Below are 13,619 nucleotides of genomic sequence, written 5' to 3'. Positions count from 1 at the left end.
ACGTAATATTCGCTTTTTGAGAACCGAATGATGTTCAACTTTTTCTGATTAAAAAATAAGAGTAAATACCATTTTTGTCTCCAATAAATCTTACGATGCCCGTTTTAGTCTCTAGCAAATAAAAAGGCTCATTGTAGTCCTTAAGAAATTCAAAATGGACTCATTTAGTTAAAATTGTGATCCCTCACAAATTCAAAAAAGACCCATATTAGTTCCTAAAAGAACTAAAATGAGTCCATTTTAAATTTTTTAAGGACCACGATGGACCTTTTTATTTGCTAGGGACTAAAGCGGGCATCGTAAGATTTGCTAAGGAAAAAAAAAAGATATTTAATCAAAAAATAATAAAAAATAAGGCTGCGGGAATGACCGGTGAATCGTGGTGACTTGTAGATTCAACCAAACATCCCATGACAATAAATAAAAAAGTCCCATGCGTCATTTTCGGGCTGTTTGGAAGAGTAAACAAAAACCAGCACACCGTCACCAACAGATAAATCGTGTTTATTCCTTAACCCTTGCTAGTGAGTTAGGTGGGGGGGCACTCTAAAAGCAGAAAGAAAAGAAGAAACTGGTGGTGTGCAATTGCAAAGGTATGTGCCTCTCTCTCTATTCTCTATCTGTGCTTGGTGCTTCCTTCTACTTCCCTTGCTGCTTCTTTCGTTTGTTTCAGTCTCAGGCGCGCGTGCGTGCTTATTCGTCTTTAAGATCGTGATAATGTTAACATATTTATTATGTAGGAGGAACTAGGAAGACAACTTAAAAGAGAGAGAGAGAGAGAGAGATCAGAGAAGGGTTTGAGTTTCAATGGCGAACATAGATATCGAAGGGATCTTGAAGCAGCTGCCAAATGATGGGCGTGTTCCCAAGACAAAAATTGTTTGTACTTTGGGTCCTGCTTCTCGATCTGTAGAAATGACCGAGAAACTTCTTAAGGCTGGGATGAACGTTGCACGTTTCAATTTTTCTCATGGTACTCACGACTATCATCAGGAGACCCTCAACAATCTTAAGACTGCTATGCATAACACTGGAATACTCTGTGCCGTCATGCTCGACACAAAGGTCACCCTTTTGCTCTACACCCTCATTTTTTTGGTTATGCATATTTTTATAACATCGGTTCTTCTAATCCTTTTTCACATGTAATTGTTATGCAGTATGTTGACCCCTCTTGAACATAAACCATGAAATCCATCTATATTGCTCACAAGATCACTCATCTCACTCAATACTCTGTGTTGTTGAAATGTCACAATTCATTAGTTTGTACTTCTTTTTAGTGGACTAAAGTGGTCCATTTTGGATTCTGTTTGGTGTCCTTGAAGCAGAGTGGGTTCAGTTTAATTTTTTTAACTATGTAGTGTGTAGGAGAAGGAACTGAGGCAATCTTCAATTAAGAATAAGATCGTGAACTGTTTGTTGGCCTGGTAGTATTTAATTATCATAGTCAATGCATTATAATATGAAAATACTTTCAAAATGAATTCTTAAGTTGTTCTCTTTATTTTTGTATATGTTTGATTGCTTGATCTGGTAAACTGACCACTCTATTAATTATCTTTTTAAGGAATTTTATGCTTCATTTGAGTAAGTAAGAAATAAAAACTATGTCTGTGATACCTCCATTGACTAGGTACGTCCTCATGAATTTGGAGTTACATCTTTCACAAATCACTTTTTAATTTACATGATTAAGCAACGTGTAAAGCGAGTCATGCACAAAGGTGGTTACTTATACAATTCTTCTAGACAGGATTCTTCCTTGTTCAGATGCCATGCCTACTTTTTATTTTGTTTTTTTAAAAAAATATTGAAATCAAAGTGGTCAATGCGATGGCAATGATTTTGGTGATGGTACGGCTTGTGGATAAGCATGATATTTATCCCTATTTCTTATCATTTATTTCATATTTCTTGTGGGTTGTTACTATATATAGGGGCATGGCAGCACAAGTTCAAAGTGCTTTTCAGCTTACTTGAATGGATTTTCTAATCAATCTGTTGTATCTGGTTCATGACCAGTATGTGCTTTTACATTTAATCCAGGGTTGTGTGAGTTTCATGGTTTGGTTATGGAGTTTCGGGTGCATTAGAGAGCCTTCATAAACAGGTGTTCAACAGTAGTGGATAGTTTCAATTTTTTTTTTTTCCCACTTCATAAATATCTTCTTGTTGAGGAGGATATCTGGTCCCCATCATTGTACTATTATATTACTCTCATTGTGATAAATCTCTTTGTTGACCAATAAATTACTAACGTTACTGCATACATCTGCTTTCTGCTGTATTTGTACAGGGACCTGAGATTCGGACTGGTTTTCTGAAAAATGGGAAACCTATTACACTTAAAGAAGGACAAGAAATCACCATAACTACTGATTATGATATTAAGGGGGATCAGGAGATGATATCGATGAGTTACAAGAAACTGCCTTTCCACTTGAAGGCTGGAAATACTATACTGTGCTCTGATGGAACAATCACTCTCACTGTCTTGTCTTGTGATCCAGGTGCTGGTACTGTTAGATGTCGTTGTGAAAACACTGCAACGTTGGGTGAGAGGAAAAATGTTAATCTACCTGGTGTTGTTGTGGAACTTCCCACTCTTACTGACAAGGATAAGGAAGATATTCTTGAATGGGGTGTCCCTAACAATATTGACATGATTGCTCTTTCATTTGTTCGTAAGGGCTCAGATCTTGTTAATGTCCGAAAGGTTCTGGGGCCACATGCGAAGCATATTCAGTTGATGTCTAAGGTAATATAAACTGTATGCATCTTCCATAATATAAACTATAGCTTTTAATTATTACAGGTGATCTATTTCTCATTTGTATGTGGTTGCGAATGGCTGATATATATTTTTTATATTTTTATTTTTCCCCCCCTTCACCATACACGATATGTCCACTGATGATAGGAACAGGAATATTGTTTGTTGTGTATTGTGGAAGTGAAATTTATATTGGTTAAGTGGCTCTAAAAACTCAGACTAACAAGTGGGGACCCCATGCTTCAATCCCCTTTCTAGAGCCCATAATATCCATCTTGGGGTAAAGGAAAGGAATTAGTCTTTGTCTAGTTTGATGTCTTCTATACATCTTCAAGTTGAATGTATCTTGCATCTTTTTTCTTTTAACACAAGTTGCATGCTTGTTTGTATTATATGAAGGAGTACTCGACTGTGTGGTATTCTTCCATATGCTAAACAGTCTTTTTTATTTTAATTCAGAAATCCTGATTTATGTTATAATGATTTTGTGGAATTCCAAGGTTGAGAACCAGGAGGGAGTCATGAATTTTGATGAGATCTTGCGTGAGACTGATGCATTCATGGTGGCACGTGGTGATCTTGGAATGGAGATCCCAGTTGAAAAGATTTTCCTGGCTCAGAAGATGATGATATATAAGTGTAATCTTGTTGGCAAGCCTGTGGTCACTGCTACCCAGATGCTTGAGTCAATGATAAAGTCTCCTAGGCCAACCCGAGCTGAAGCAACTGATGTAGCTAATGCGGTTCTTGATGGAACAGATTGTGTCATGCTTAGTGGTGAGAGTGCAGCTGGGGCTTACCCTGAGCTTGCTGTGAAAATCATGGCTCGCATTTGTATTGAAGCGGAATCATCCCTCGACTATGGTGCTATCTTCAAAGAGATGATAAGGTCTACTCCCTTGCCTATGAGTCCGTTGGAAAGCCTTGCATCATCTGCTGTTCGAACAGCCAACAAAGCCAAAGCAAAACTCATTGTTGTGCTGACACGTGGCGGGAGTACTGCTAAGTTGGTTGCTAAGTATAGGCCAGCAGTTCCAATCTTGTCAGTGGTGGTTCCAGTTCTGACAACAGACTCATTTGATTGGACCTGCAGTGATGAGACACCAGCAAGGCACAGCTTAATATACAGGGGCTTGATTCCTATATTGGCCGAAGGATCTGCCAAAGCTACTGATGCTGAATCTACTGAAGTAATTCTGGAAGCTGCTCTTAAGTCCGCAACAGAAAAGGGGCTTTGTAAGCCTGGTGATGCAGTTGTTGCCCTTCATCGTATTGGAGCTGCTTCTGTTATAAAGATCTGCTTAGTGAAATGATATGCTGCTAGATTGCAGAATGTGTTATTCGCCTGAGTGGCACAAACTGATGCAGAGTTATGTTTTGGCTTTGACTTGTTAAACTTTGTGCTGTTTGTCCTTTATTCGCTTCAGTTCAGACAGATTGAGCGGGTTTTTGTATTCTCTCTTAATATAACGGAGTACTTCTAGATTTGAGATCGTTATGAAAATAATTCGTATTTCTTTCTTGCATTTTACATAGGGAAAAGCTATCCTTCGATAATTGTGTCATTTTTTTTTTTTTTATTTTTTCAGGTGGTGAAGTGCACAAGTTTATCTTTATGACATGAAATAATTTATCTCATTTAACATGAGATTAATAAAACACTTTTGTATATATCTCACGGAATACCCCTTTCCATTATCTTTGAAAAATGAAAAGAACGTATTTTACATGGGTTTAATAGATATTGACTTAAATATTACATTAAAAATTTAATGGAATATTAAAATAAAAATTGTTATTTAAAAGATTAAAATAAAAAATTATCACATTTATAGAGATTATATATATATAATTGTTATTATTAATTTGAAAGCGTTCCACTTGTTTTCTCAACTCAAAATTTTGACTTATAATTAATTTTCTTGTGTAAAATTTATCACTTTAAGTTATTCGAAATTTTCAAAATTATTATGATTATGACATTTTCTTTTGGAAAGATGATAATAACTTTTTTTTTTAATACAAAACATAATTAAAATCAAGAATATTTATTCCATTTAGATTTTAGACAAATTTCATTGATCAAGCCTTCAATGATTTATTGTGGACACTCGAAGTTTTGTGGTATGTAGTCGTTGTTTTATATCATTTGAGTGATTTCATCCGTTGTTATAGGATTTATCCTATTTCGTCATGATTAAAATTTGAATTTATATAAATTACTCTACCAACGATAACGAAAGAGATAGTAAAGATGATATAAGTTTAAAACGATGATAAGTATAAAATTCTCCTTAAATAATTTATAAGTTAAAAAAGTTATATAATTGTTAATTAAGCTTAATTTTGTTTCTAAAATTCTTATTTTAACTTTATCTTTAATTTGATTAAGCTTCAAAAATAAAAAAAGTAGGCCAAATGTGTCTTAACTCCAGGGTCCCGAGATAAGGCATCCTCAGTGAGCAGAGCATCTAATTGATAAGCTATGTTTTCACTTCACCAAATAATTTAATTTCCACCGCCACAGTGTTCCTCCGAGCTCTGCAACGGAATGGATCTCAGTTTATAATAATCATATGCTCTTCTTCTTCTTCTTCTTCAACAACAACACTATCATTTGAAAAACACATTAGACAGAGATGAGCATCACCACTTATGGATGTTGCTGCCGCTGCTACTCCACACAGTCGTCCAATTCCTTGGTTTCTTTGTTCTCTTCCTCTTCATTTGCAGTTGCAGACTCCAACAACCTTCTTCGTTTGAGGCAGCCTCAGCCTCAGCCTCTGCTTGTTTCTGCTTCTGCTCCTCTATCCAACAACGACGACGACGCTAATGATTCCAGCGCAGGAAGAAGACAATCCATCAAAGGCTCGGGAACTACAGCTAGAGGACGCAGATTGCTTAGAATTCGCGACGAGAAACAGCAACGGGAAAACTACCGCCTTAACAATTACCCTGCTTGGGCAAAGTCCTCCAAATTCTCCCTTCAAAATTTACATATATCAACATGCTTGCTTTCGTGCGTTCTTTTTATAACAAAATTAATGATTTGTTTGCAGAGTCCTTGAAGATGCTTGCAAAGACGATACTGAGCTCCGTGCCGTTCTTGGAGATACTATTGGCAACCCTGAACTCATGAGGAAACGGGTATGTGTGTTTCCTTCCCCTGTAATTTTAACATTCCATTCTCTGTTAGTTCTAGCATTCCAGTTCAGTCTATTCCCACTTCCTAGGATTAAAACCAGTTTTCTTGCACATATGTGCCTTACCACCACAATATCATGTTGGGGTGTGTTCTTACTTACCGCTCAATGTATCCATCCGCACACAGCCAATTTGATCAAATCTAAGGAATTAACCAATTTTTACATGATTCTGACTTACTTACAGTTTTGTTGGCATGCAAAGAGTCTTTTTCATGCTTGTAGCTTCTCTTACTTCTCATTATGTATAATGATTTGTTGGTTCTATGTTTGCAATGTTAATGAATCTGGTGAATGTGTTACAGGTTGAAGATAGAGTGCGGAAGAAGGGTAGGGATTTTAGTAAGTCAAAAACAGGATCTGTGCTTGCTTTCAAAGTCAGCTTTAGAGAGTAAAGACAATCTTTTTACTTTGTCTTATCTTCCTCCCCCACTGCCTTTCCCCCTCTGTCTACACCTTTAATCTCAATAAATCATACGCATACAAATGCAGCAAAGGCTATGGATTTAGTCTTTTATTTTATTCTTATTTGTCATAATTTGTTGGTGTTTCAATGGCAAGCATTTGGGGTCCTTTTTTGTACTTCAAGAGTCTTTTCTGCCTCCTTCCTTTTTACTTTGGTCTGGGGTACCTGATGCCTATTCTATTTGTCAAATGCTTTATTTAATAAATAAATTCAGTTGTTATAACTTGGAAACCGTTTCTTAAATATATGAGGATTGTATAACACAAGAATATCTTTTGTTAATTGATGCACATACAGTGCGTGTTCTTGATGAACACTGGGTGAGTCCTTTCACCTTGGAGCATTTTCTCATGATATGTTTTAAAGGTTTGGGCAGGAGCAAAGGAAGCTAAGATCTTATGGCAGTCTACAATTTATGCAGTTCTCTGGTGTATTTGGTTAGAAGGGGAACCTTGGCGCAACAATTGGTGTTGTCGCCATGTGACTTGAAGGTCACTAGTTCAATTAATGTAATAGGCCTCTTGCAAAGGCAAGGTAAATCTGCCTACTATAGGCCCTTTCCTGGACCTTGCACATAGCAGGAGCTTTGTAGCACCATACTACCCTTTTTTTGGTGTATTTGGTTGGAGAGCAATGCCTGTAAGAGTGCATCACTGCCCTTAGTTTTGTTGTTTCAAGGAAATTTTTATTACTGATGAGCAATGAGGTTGGACATCCCTGCATTTATCATACACCTTTGCTCGTTGTTTCTTTTCCATTTTTCTATTTTTCTTTTTAGGAGAATTTCCTAACCTCTTCCCCAGTTGTAATCTCTCTCCTTTTCTAATAAAACTATTATAAAGGACAAACCACTAGGCACAAGACTCCTTGACTTGTGAGGATAAGAGTGTGGATCGATTGTGTGCAGCTTTACCCTTGCATTTTTTTGCAAAGAGACTGTTTTTCATACTCGAAATCGCGACCTTCCGATCACAAGGAGCAACCTTACCGCTATTCTAAGACTCACCCTAAAAAAAAAGAAAAAAGAATGATGAACCCAAAAAGTTTTTTTTTGGGCTCAATCATAAATCATAATTGCATTTTCCATAAATTCTATATCCAGTGTATTCAAACGCATTTGCAATTTTTCATATTCTGAATCCAAACCTTCATCAACATTTTATTCTGGCATCACTCTAATGCCATGCCTCTTGCAGCTTCAATCCAGTTGATTCATATATATGGTTTGAATTGTTTGGATCACCATCTGATCAAGACGTTAATATAATTGGTAGTGTAAGTGGTTCATTTATCTTTTTAGCCTTTGATATATAGTTATATTTATTCATAAAATCTTACTGTTTAATTCATGTAAAATATGCAGGTTATTCAGTCATGGTATGTCATGGGTCGCCTTGGTGCCTTCAATTCTTCAAATTTGCAGGTTAGGCCATGTTTACTTCTCGGGTTAATTTATTTAATGGTTATTATTTTCTCTCTCTTTCGTGTACTACTACTTCAGTTTGCTGTTAGGAGTCCAATACCTTAGTTATGCACTGTTTTACAAAAATGTTAGTACTCATGACATCATAAAATCTATATTTAGAGTCAGTTGACTTGAAATTCCTCCAAGTGCTGGCACCATATTTGGTATTTACTGAGAGAAAGAAGCATGTGCGGGAGAAAGTGAAACTGAGATGCTCTACCCAAATAGGTTGTGTTTATTTATATGCATATACTTGGAGGCCATCAATCAGTTAGGAGGTGGAAGACTGTTGCTGGAAACCTTCCCACGTTCATCAGCTAGTTCTGAGCCATCTCTGTTTGGTTCATTCCTGCATGCTTTGCTGTATTACTAACCCCGTTTGCTCTAATTCTCTGCTCTAGCTTGTTGTGTTTGCCTTGGATTAGCTTATTCCTGTTTGAGTTATTGCATTTTTGCCCATTTTGCTCTGCTTCCCTATTTGGACTTGTTTTCTGATTGCCTGTGTTTCTCTGTTTGCCTTTGATTTTTTATTTTTTTTGTGGTTTGCTATGTTCTAGTCCATCTGCTAGCCATTTTTGTGATGGATTCAGTTCATATTCCGGACGTGTTTCCCCATTTTTTTGGGCCTCATAAATCCTAACTTGAAGGTACTCTTGAATGAATCTTCCTATTTTTGTTGATGAATTTGGAGAAGAATTTCCAGTGGTGATTTCCCCCAGTGACTGTTTGTAGTGGCTCCTTTCTTTCTTACTACAATGCTTCTTTTTGACCGTGTCCTTGGCCATGCAACATATACATACCAACCAGCTCTTCCAACTGCGCAACATTCTGCCCACCATTTTTCACTATTTATCTTTCCAGCACAGTGCTCATTTTGTTCTCTCCTCTCCAGAAATCAGCTTGTCTGGAATAACTCATCTTGTCTCCCCAACAGTGTTTTGGTTATACATTGTTGTTTATGTAGTACATTATATTAAAGTTCGTTTATTTATAGCAAGCTGAGAGCTTATTAACCTTTGTGCTTCAGCTAGATGGGGAGTTTTAGAATGTCAGGATTCTTGTTGTTTTAGGAGTCTTATTATGTTATTAGTTCTATTGGATTGAACTTCATGCTGTGCTTCTTGTTCGGTGAAGCTATGTGATTGAAATTCTATGATATTTAGATTTCTTATTTGAAGTTTTCCTTAAAAAGATTGTACAATATGGACTGGTGTGAACCCAGTACTGTGATCAACAGACAATATGGCCATCAAAATATGTGAAAAATCCTAACTTGTTCCAGATGTAAACTTTCTGCTCTACTATGGTGACATTTGTGTGATATAAGAGTATGGTACAGGCTTCTGTTATAGTTGTTTTGTTACATTTAGGCATCGGACAATGTATGCTTACACATTAGCAACTGGCTTCAATATTAGTGATTAGATCTTATAATCAGAGTATGGAGCATATATTCCATTTCGAATTTTATCCAAACTGGTCTGTGCAATATATATATAGCCAAACAGAAAGCAAAAAAGAAACAAAAAAAATATTGGGCAATCCCTAGAAACTAGGAAAAAAGAAAATGTTGACTACAGTCCGTATAATTTTCAGATGTCGTATATCCCATAATTTCAGGGATTGTTTTCCAACAGATCTATATTGCAAATAATATCTATCTGTGTCTTTAGATATTATGGTTGGGTTCGATGCATATTAAGATACAACATAAACAGAACAATACAACGAGTCACAGGGCAATTTTTTGTTTCATCTGCAGTTTGATGACCCATGCACAGGACTAAATTTTTTGTGATATCAATTGATATAATAGAGCAAAATTTATTTTAATGCTCTTTGTGATATGCATTGTTTTGCATGCAATAAATCTAGGATAATGAAGGATTGGGGTTATTGGTCTTTGAGTTGAGTTGTATTCCGTACTTATATTATTTGAACAATCAAACAAGGTACAATTGTTTTTATATTATTCTTTCCGTCAACCCTACTAGTTCGGGGTACAGGTGTTGTTGATGTTGATTATGTTGTCCTTTAATTTTTAGCAAATAAAATTGACCTTATATTTGTTTTAGGATTGTTTTCTTTGTCTGTTTTTCCAAAACAGCTATAATAAGAATAAAATATTTTTATACTGAACTGTCAAATGACTCATGACAATGAAAGACACTCTAAAAGTTTTAGTGATTTTACCTTTTTGGAAATATTATTGTCAAATTTGGTTTAGTGTGAGATGCTAAGGGCATGATCTGACTGCATTGTCATCTATTTGTAGTTTCCTACTTGTATCTGTTACCTTTTCACAAAGAATTGAAATATATTGACTTCATGGCAGCTGGCGAATTCATCAATGGAGTATGATCCTGTATATGATGCAGATAAGGGTTTCAAAGTGATGCCATCATCTTTCCATGATATCAGTGACGTTGAGTTCCAGGATAACTGGGGACGTATTTGGTATAACCGCTAGAACTCTTTTCTTTTTACCTGTATAACTAGTTTTATACCCTTTGTATGGAGGTTAGAAAAATTGAATGACAGATAAATTATGAATTAAAATAATTTTTTTAAAAGAAGTATATGCTTTAAAAATATTCACTATTAAAAGTATTAGATTTGTTGCTAAAACTCATTAAATACATCTTGAAAAGTAGGGAACTTTTCTTTAATCTTACACAGCTTCTAGTATCTAAAAAGTTATAGAATTCTTATTAAAAAGGAGTAGAGACCTGTTGGTTTAGTATACAAACAATTAATAAAAATACCATTTAGTTAAATACATGAATACAATAGAATATGAGAGCAGAATAGGGTATAATTTTTAAATCAAAATTCTCTACTAGTTTGATATATTATAGAATATTCAGTGTGTAATTTATAAGCTTTCATATAAAACAATTGTTAATTTCATATATTGATAATTATGATAAATTCACAATAAAAAATATTGCAATATAATAATAAGAAATTGTACAAACCCCAAAATTAATCTTAATATTTTCCAGCAAAAAATCTAGCAAAAGATAAAGTTCAAAATGTCTTACATAAATTTTCTATATGTAAAGATAATTTTTTGTATTACTTTTCACAATTTAAAAATAAATAAAATTTAATGGGTTTCAAGACTTAAACTCAAACAGAACAAATTAAAAGCATAAAACACAGAAAAAAAAAATCCCAAAAACAGATAAATGATGAAAATTTGCAACTCACAAACAAAAAAAATGCTAACATATATGAAGTCTTATATGAAATGAACCATAATAAGAAATCAAGTTTTTGTAAAACAAAGAGTAGATAAATGACTATAATCTTAAATCTCCAAAGACTCTTTCTTAGGATTGATTTTGATTACATGATTGAAACCAAGACACAAACTGGAAGAAAGAGAGATAAGAAACATCCAAAATGTTTTTCAGAATAGTAGAAACTTGGTCCCTTGTTAGTCCTTACAACAATTCTTTCCAGCACCGATTCTAGCATTTTCTCTGTTGTTGGAGGTATCTAACAGTTTTGCAAAGGATAAATTGAGCCAAAAAACAAAAAAGAGATGAAGTACTTTGCAACAGAGAAAAGAATGAGGAAAAAAGAAAATAAAGAAAGTGAAAGGAAGAGAAAGAAACATTTTGAAAAATATTTGGAGATGAAGAAAGTTTAAGTTAGGAAAGAAGTTAGAATATTAAGATGAAGAAAGAATAATGCACGCAAGAATTTCAATTTCATTTGAGATAACTTTATCTACAACCACTAAATCATAACTGTACAAAGATGAATCAATGGTGATAAAGGAAGAGAGAGAAAAAAGAATCATAATCATTCAAAAGTGAATTAATTAATATAAGGAAATAAATAAACAAAACAACGTAATTTTGGGGTGACCGGAGATAAATATATCTCAAGTGACTTGAGAAATATTTTTCTCATATATATATATATATATATATATATATATGGAACATGATCATTTGACACTAGTGTGAAACAAAAAGTTTGACAATCATTGATCTTGCCTTGATTTAACGACTTTGATTTGTAAGCATGTGAAATCGTTGATCTTCCTTGATCTAATGGCTCTTAGATGAGGCATCAAACTTTAAATTTGACACCGATGTTAAATGATTCTACCCCTATATATATATATTGAGGGCGACTGGAAGATCACATATTTGTCTGGGAAACGGCTTTTTTACACAAATGCAAAGGTAAGAACTTGTACAATCGATCTTTATCTCTACCTTCACAAAGTTGTGCACATCGGGATATGCCCTAATATAGATATAGATTCAAAAGCGTTTTAGAAAAAAAAGAAAAAGATTAATGATTGGTGGAATTGCATTGGATAGGTCTGTATTGGTGAAGTAAAACAAATCAGAATTCATACATTTTAGATTTGAAATACTTGAAAAATGGAGCTAATTGCTTGATTCTAAGCTGTATAAGGAAGTAAAAATTTGGAGGAAAAGGTCTCATGTATGAATGACACTTGTCATCTGATGATTGTGAAATGTGAAATATGTGGTTTGGTTAAGACTCCTGTTGGAACAATATATTTTAAGCTTCAGAGGTATCTTACTTACAGGGTGGACCTGGGTACATCTGATAATTTTGCAATTGATGTTCTTCTCAACTGCCTAACTGTCTTAAGCTCAGAGTAAGTTTGAATATTTGATTTAATGTCCATGGACGTTTTTCTTTTGTTCGTTGTCATGCAAAAACAATTATAATTGACCTTTTTAAGAATAGCAGATATCTTGGTATCCAACAGATTGTTTTTGGTGGTCGCTGCATGGGTGATTGGGAGGAGGGGATGACAAACCCTGACTATGGTTACAAATACTTCAAGATCTAAATTGATTTCATTCCTTGCCCTGTGCTTTTGATTTGGCTCAAAAGTGATTGGGAGGAGGGGATGACAAACCCTGACTATGGTTACAAATACTTCAAGATCTAAATTGATTTCATTCCTTGCCCTGTGCTTTTGATTTGGCTCAAAAAAGTACAGCAGGTGGTTCAGTGACATTATGCATTCAAAATAACATGTCCTCCGGTTTTCACGTTATTGGTTGCTACAATCTTTGGTCTGAATGGTTATCTTTAACTCACCATGAGTTCCCAATCGTGCTTGGTTGCCACTTACCGCATAGAATTTTCGTGTACGATTTGGAGCGAGAAACCTAGAAAATTACCTGTGTTGGAAATGAGAAATGCCTCGTAGGTGCGGCCTGTGAAATGATTTACATTTTAATTGCTATTTTGATTAAGTATCAAATTAATCTAACCTAACTATTTATCAAACTCTTGAGACTTTGCTTTATTCCCCAAGATATCATGGTTTGCACTTTAATTTGTTAAAATATGAAAGAGTTAATGTTAGGTAAGTCAAAATAATAGGAGTTATCATCAATCCAGGTGCCAATTTATTCTAATAACAATTTTGGCACCAAAAGAAAAAAAATCTGATTGTGTAGTATTTTTAATCAGTACAGGAGGGGTGGTTTATTAATGAAATTAGTTTTATATTTAAAATATGGCTTTAATGTTTCTATTGTGAATATAGATATTTACATTCACTTCTAAAATGATGTCGTTTTGGGTTAAAAAATTATAATGAGATTATTATAACTCTAAAATAAATTATAATTTTTGTCTCAAAATAATGTTATTTTGAGTTCAATATAGATTTATCTAATTGATCGCAGAAAAGTGAAT

The 13,619-nt window shown here is 34.5% G+C and overlaps 2 protein-coding genes across 4 annotated transcripts; both read left to right on the top strand.

The window, feature by feature from the left end:
- Positions 1-455: 455 nt before the first annotated feature.
- Positions 456-4,289, top strand: LOC133284380 (pyruvate kinase, cytosolic isozyme). Of its 2 annotated transcripts, XM_061481382.1 has the most exons (4): positions 456-593; positions 741-1,065; positions 2,300-2,761; positions 3,277-4,289. In XM_061481382.1, the coding sequence occupies exons 2-4, from the start codon at positions 808-810 to the stop codon at positions 4,087-4,089; spliced, it is 1,533 nt and encodes a 510-aa protein (XP_061337366.1). In that variant the 5' UTR covers positions 456-593; positions 741-807; the 3' UTR covers positions 4,090-4,289. The 2 variants fall into 2 exon arrangements, with proteins under 2 accessions (XP_061337366.1, XP_061337365.1); XM_061481381.1 differs by lacking the exon at positions 456-593 and having other exon boundaries at positions 662-1,065.
- A 931-nt stretch (positions 4,290-5,220) lies between these two features.
- On the top strand, positions 5,221-13,178 carry LOC133284400 (uncharacterized). 2 transcript variants are annotated; one of them, XM_061481401.1, is made up of 8 exons: positions 5,221-5,744; positions 5,836-5,923; positions 6,285-6,370; positions 7,642-7,720; positions 7,809-7,868; positions 10,246-10,367; positions 12,490-12,561; positions 12,676-13,178. In XM_061481401.1, exons 1-8 carry the CDS (start codon positions 5,416-5,418, stop codon positions 12,719-12,721), a joined length of 882 nt encoding a protein of 293 aa, XP_061337385.1. In that variant the 5' UTR covers positions 5,221-5,415; the 3' UTR covers positions 12,722-13,178. The 2 variants fall into 2 exon arrangements, with proteins under 2 accessions (XP_061337385.1, XP_061337384.1); XM_061481400.1 differs by having other exon boundaries at positions 12,657-13,178.
- The last annotated feature ends 441 nt before the right edge of the window (positions 13,179-13,619 follow it).

Source organism: Gastrolobium bilobum, unplaced genomic scaffold (assembly GCF_033153095.1).
Source record: "Gastrolobium bilobum isolate Gb01-03AN ecotype WA unplaced genomic scaffold, APGP_CSIRO_Gbil_v1 utg19213, whole genome shotgun sequence".
Classification (NCBI taxonomy): Eukaryota; Viridiplantae; Streptophyta; class Magnoliopsida; order Fabales; family Fabaceae; genus Gastrolobium; species Gastrolobium bilobum.
Note: the sequence above shows the minus strand (reverse complement) of the source record. Positions and strands in the feature narration are given on the sequence as shown.

Excerpts from the sequence above, each read along its gene's own strand:
- LOC133284380 (XM_061481382.1), top strand. The coding sequence starts at position 808 with ATGGCGAACATAGATATCGAAGGGATCTTGAAGCAGCTGCCAAATGAT. Across the intron at positions 1,066-2,299 it reads CCGTCATGCTCGACACAAAG|GGACCTGAGATTCGGACTGG; the intron begins GTCACCCTTTTG and ends GTATTTGTACAG. Across the intron at positions 2,762-3,276 it reads ATATTCAGTTGATGTCTAAG|GTTGAGAACCAGGAGGGAGT; the intron begins GTAATATAAACT and ends TGGAATTCCAAG.
- LOC133284400 (XM_061481400.1), top strand. The coding sequence starts at position 5,416 with ATGAGCATCACCACTTATGGATGTTGCTGCCGCTGCTACTCCACACAG. Across the intron at positions 5,745-5,835 it reads AATTACCCTGCTTGGGCAAA|AGTCCTTGAAGATGCTTGCA; the intron begins GTCCTCCAAATT and ends ATTTGTTTGCAG. Across the intron at positions 10,368-12,489 it reads GATAACTGGGGACGTATTTG|GGTGGACCTGGGTACATCTG; the intron begins GTATAACCGCTA and ends TCTTACTTACAG.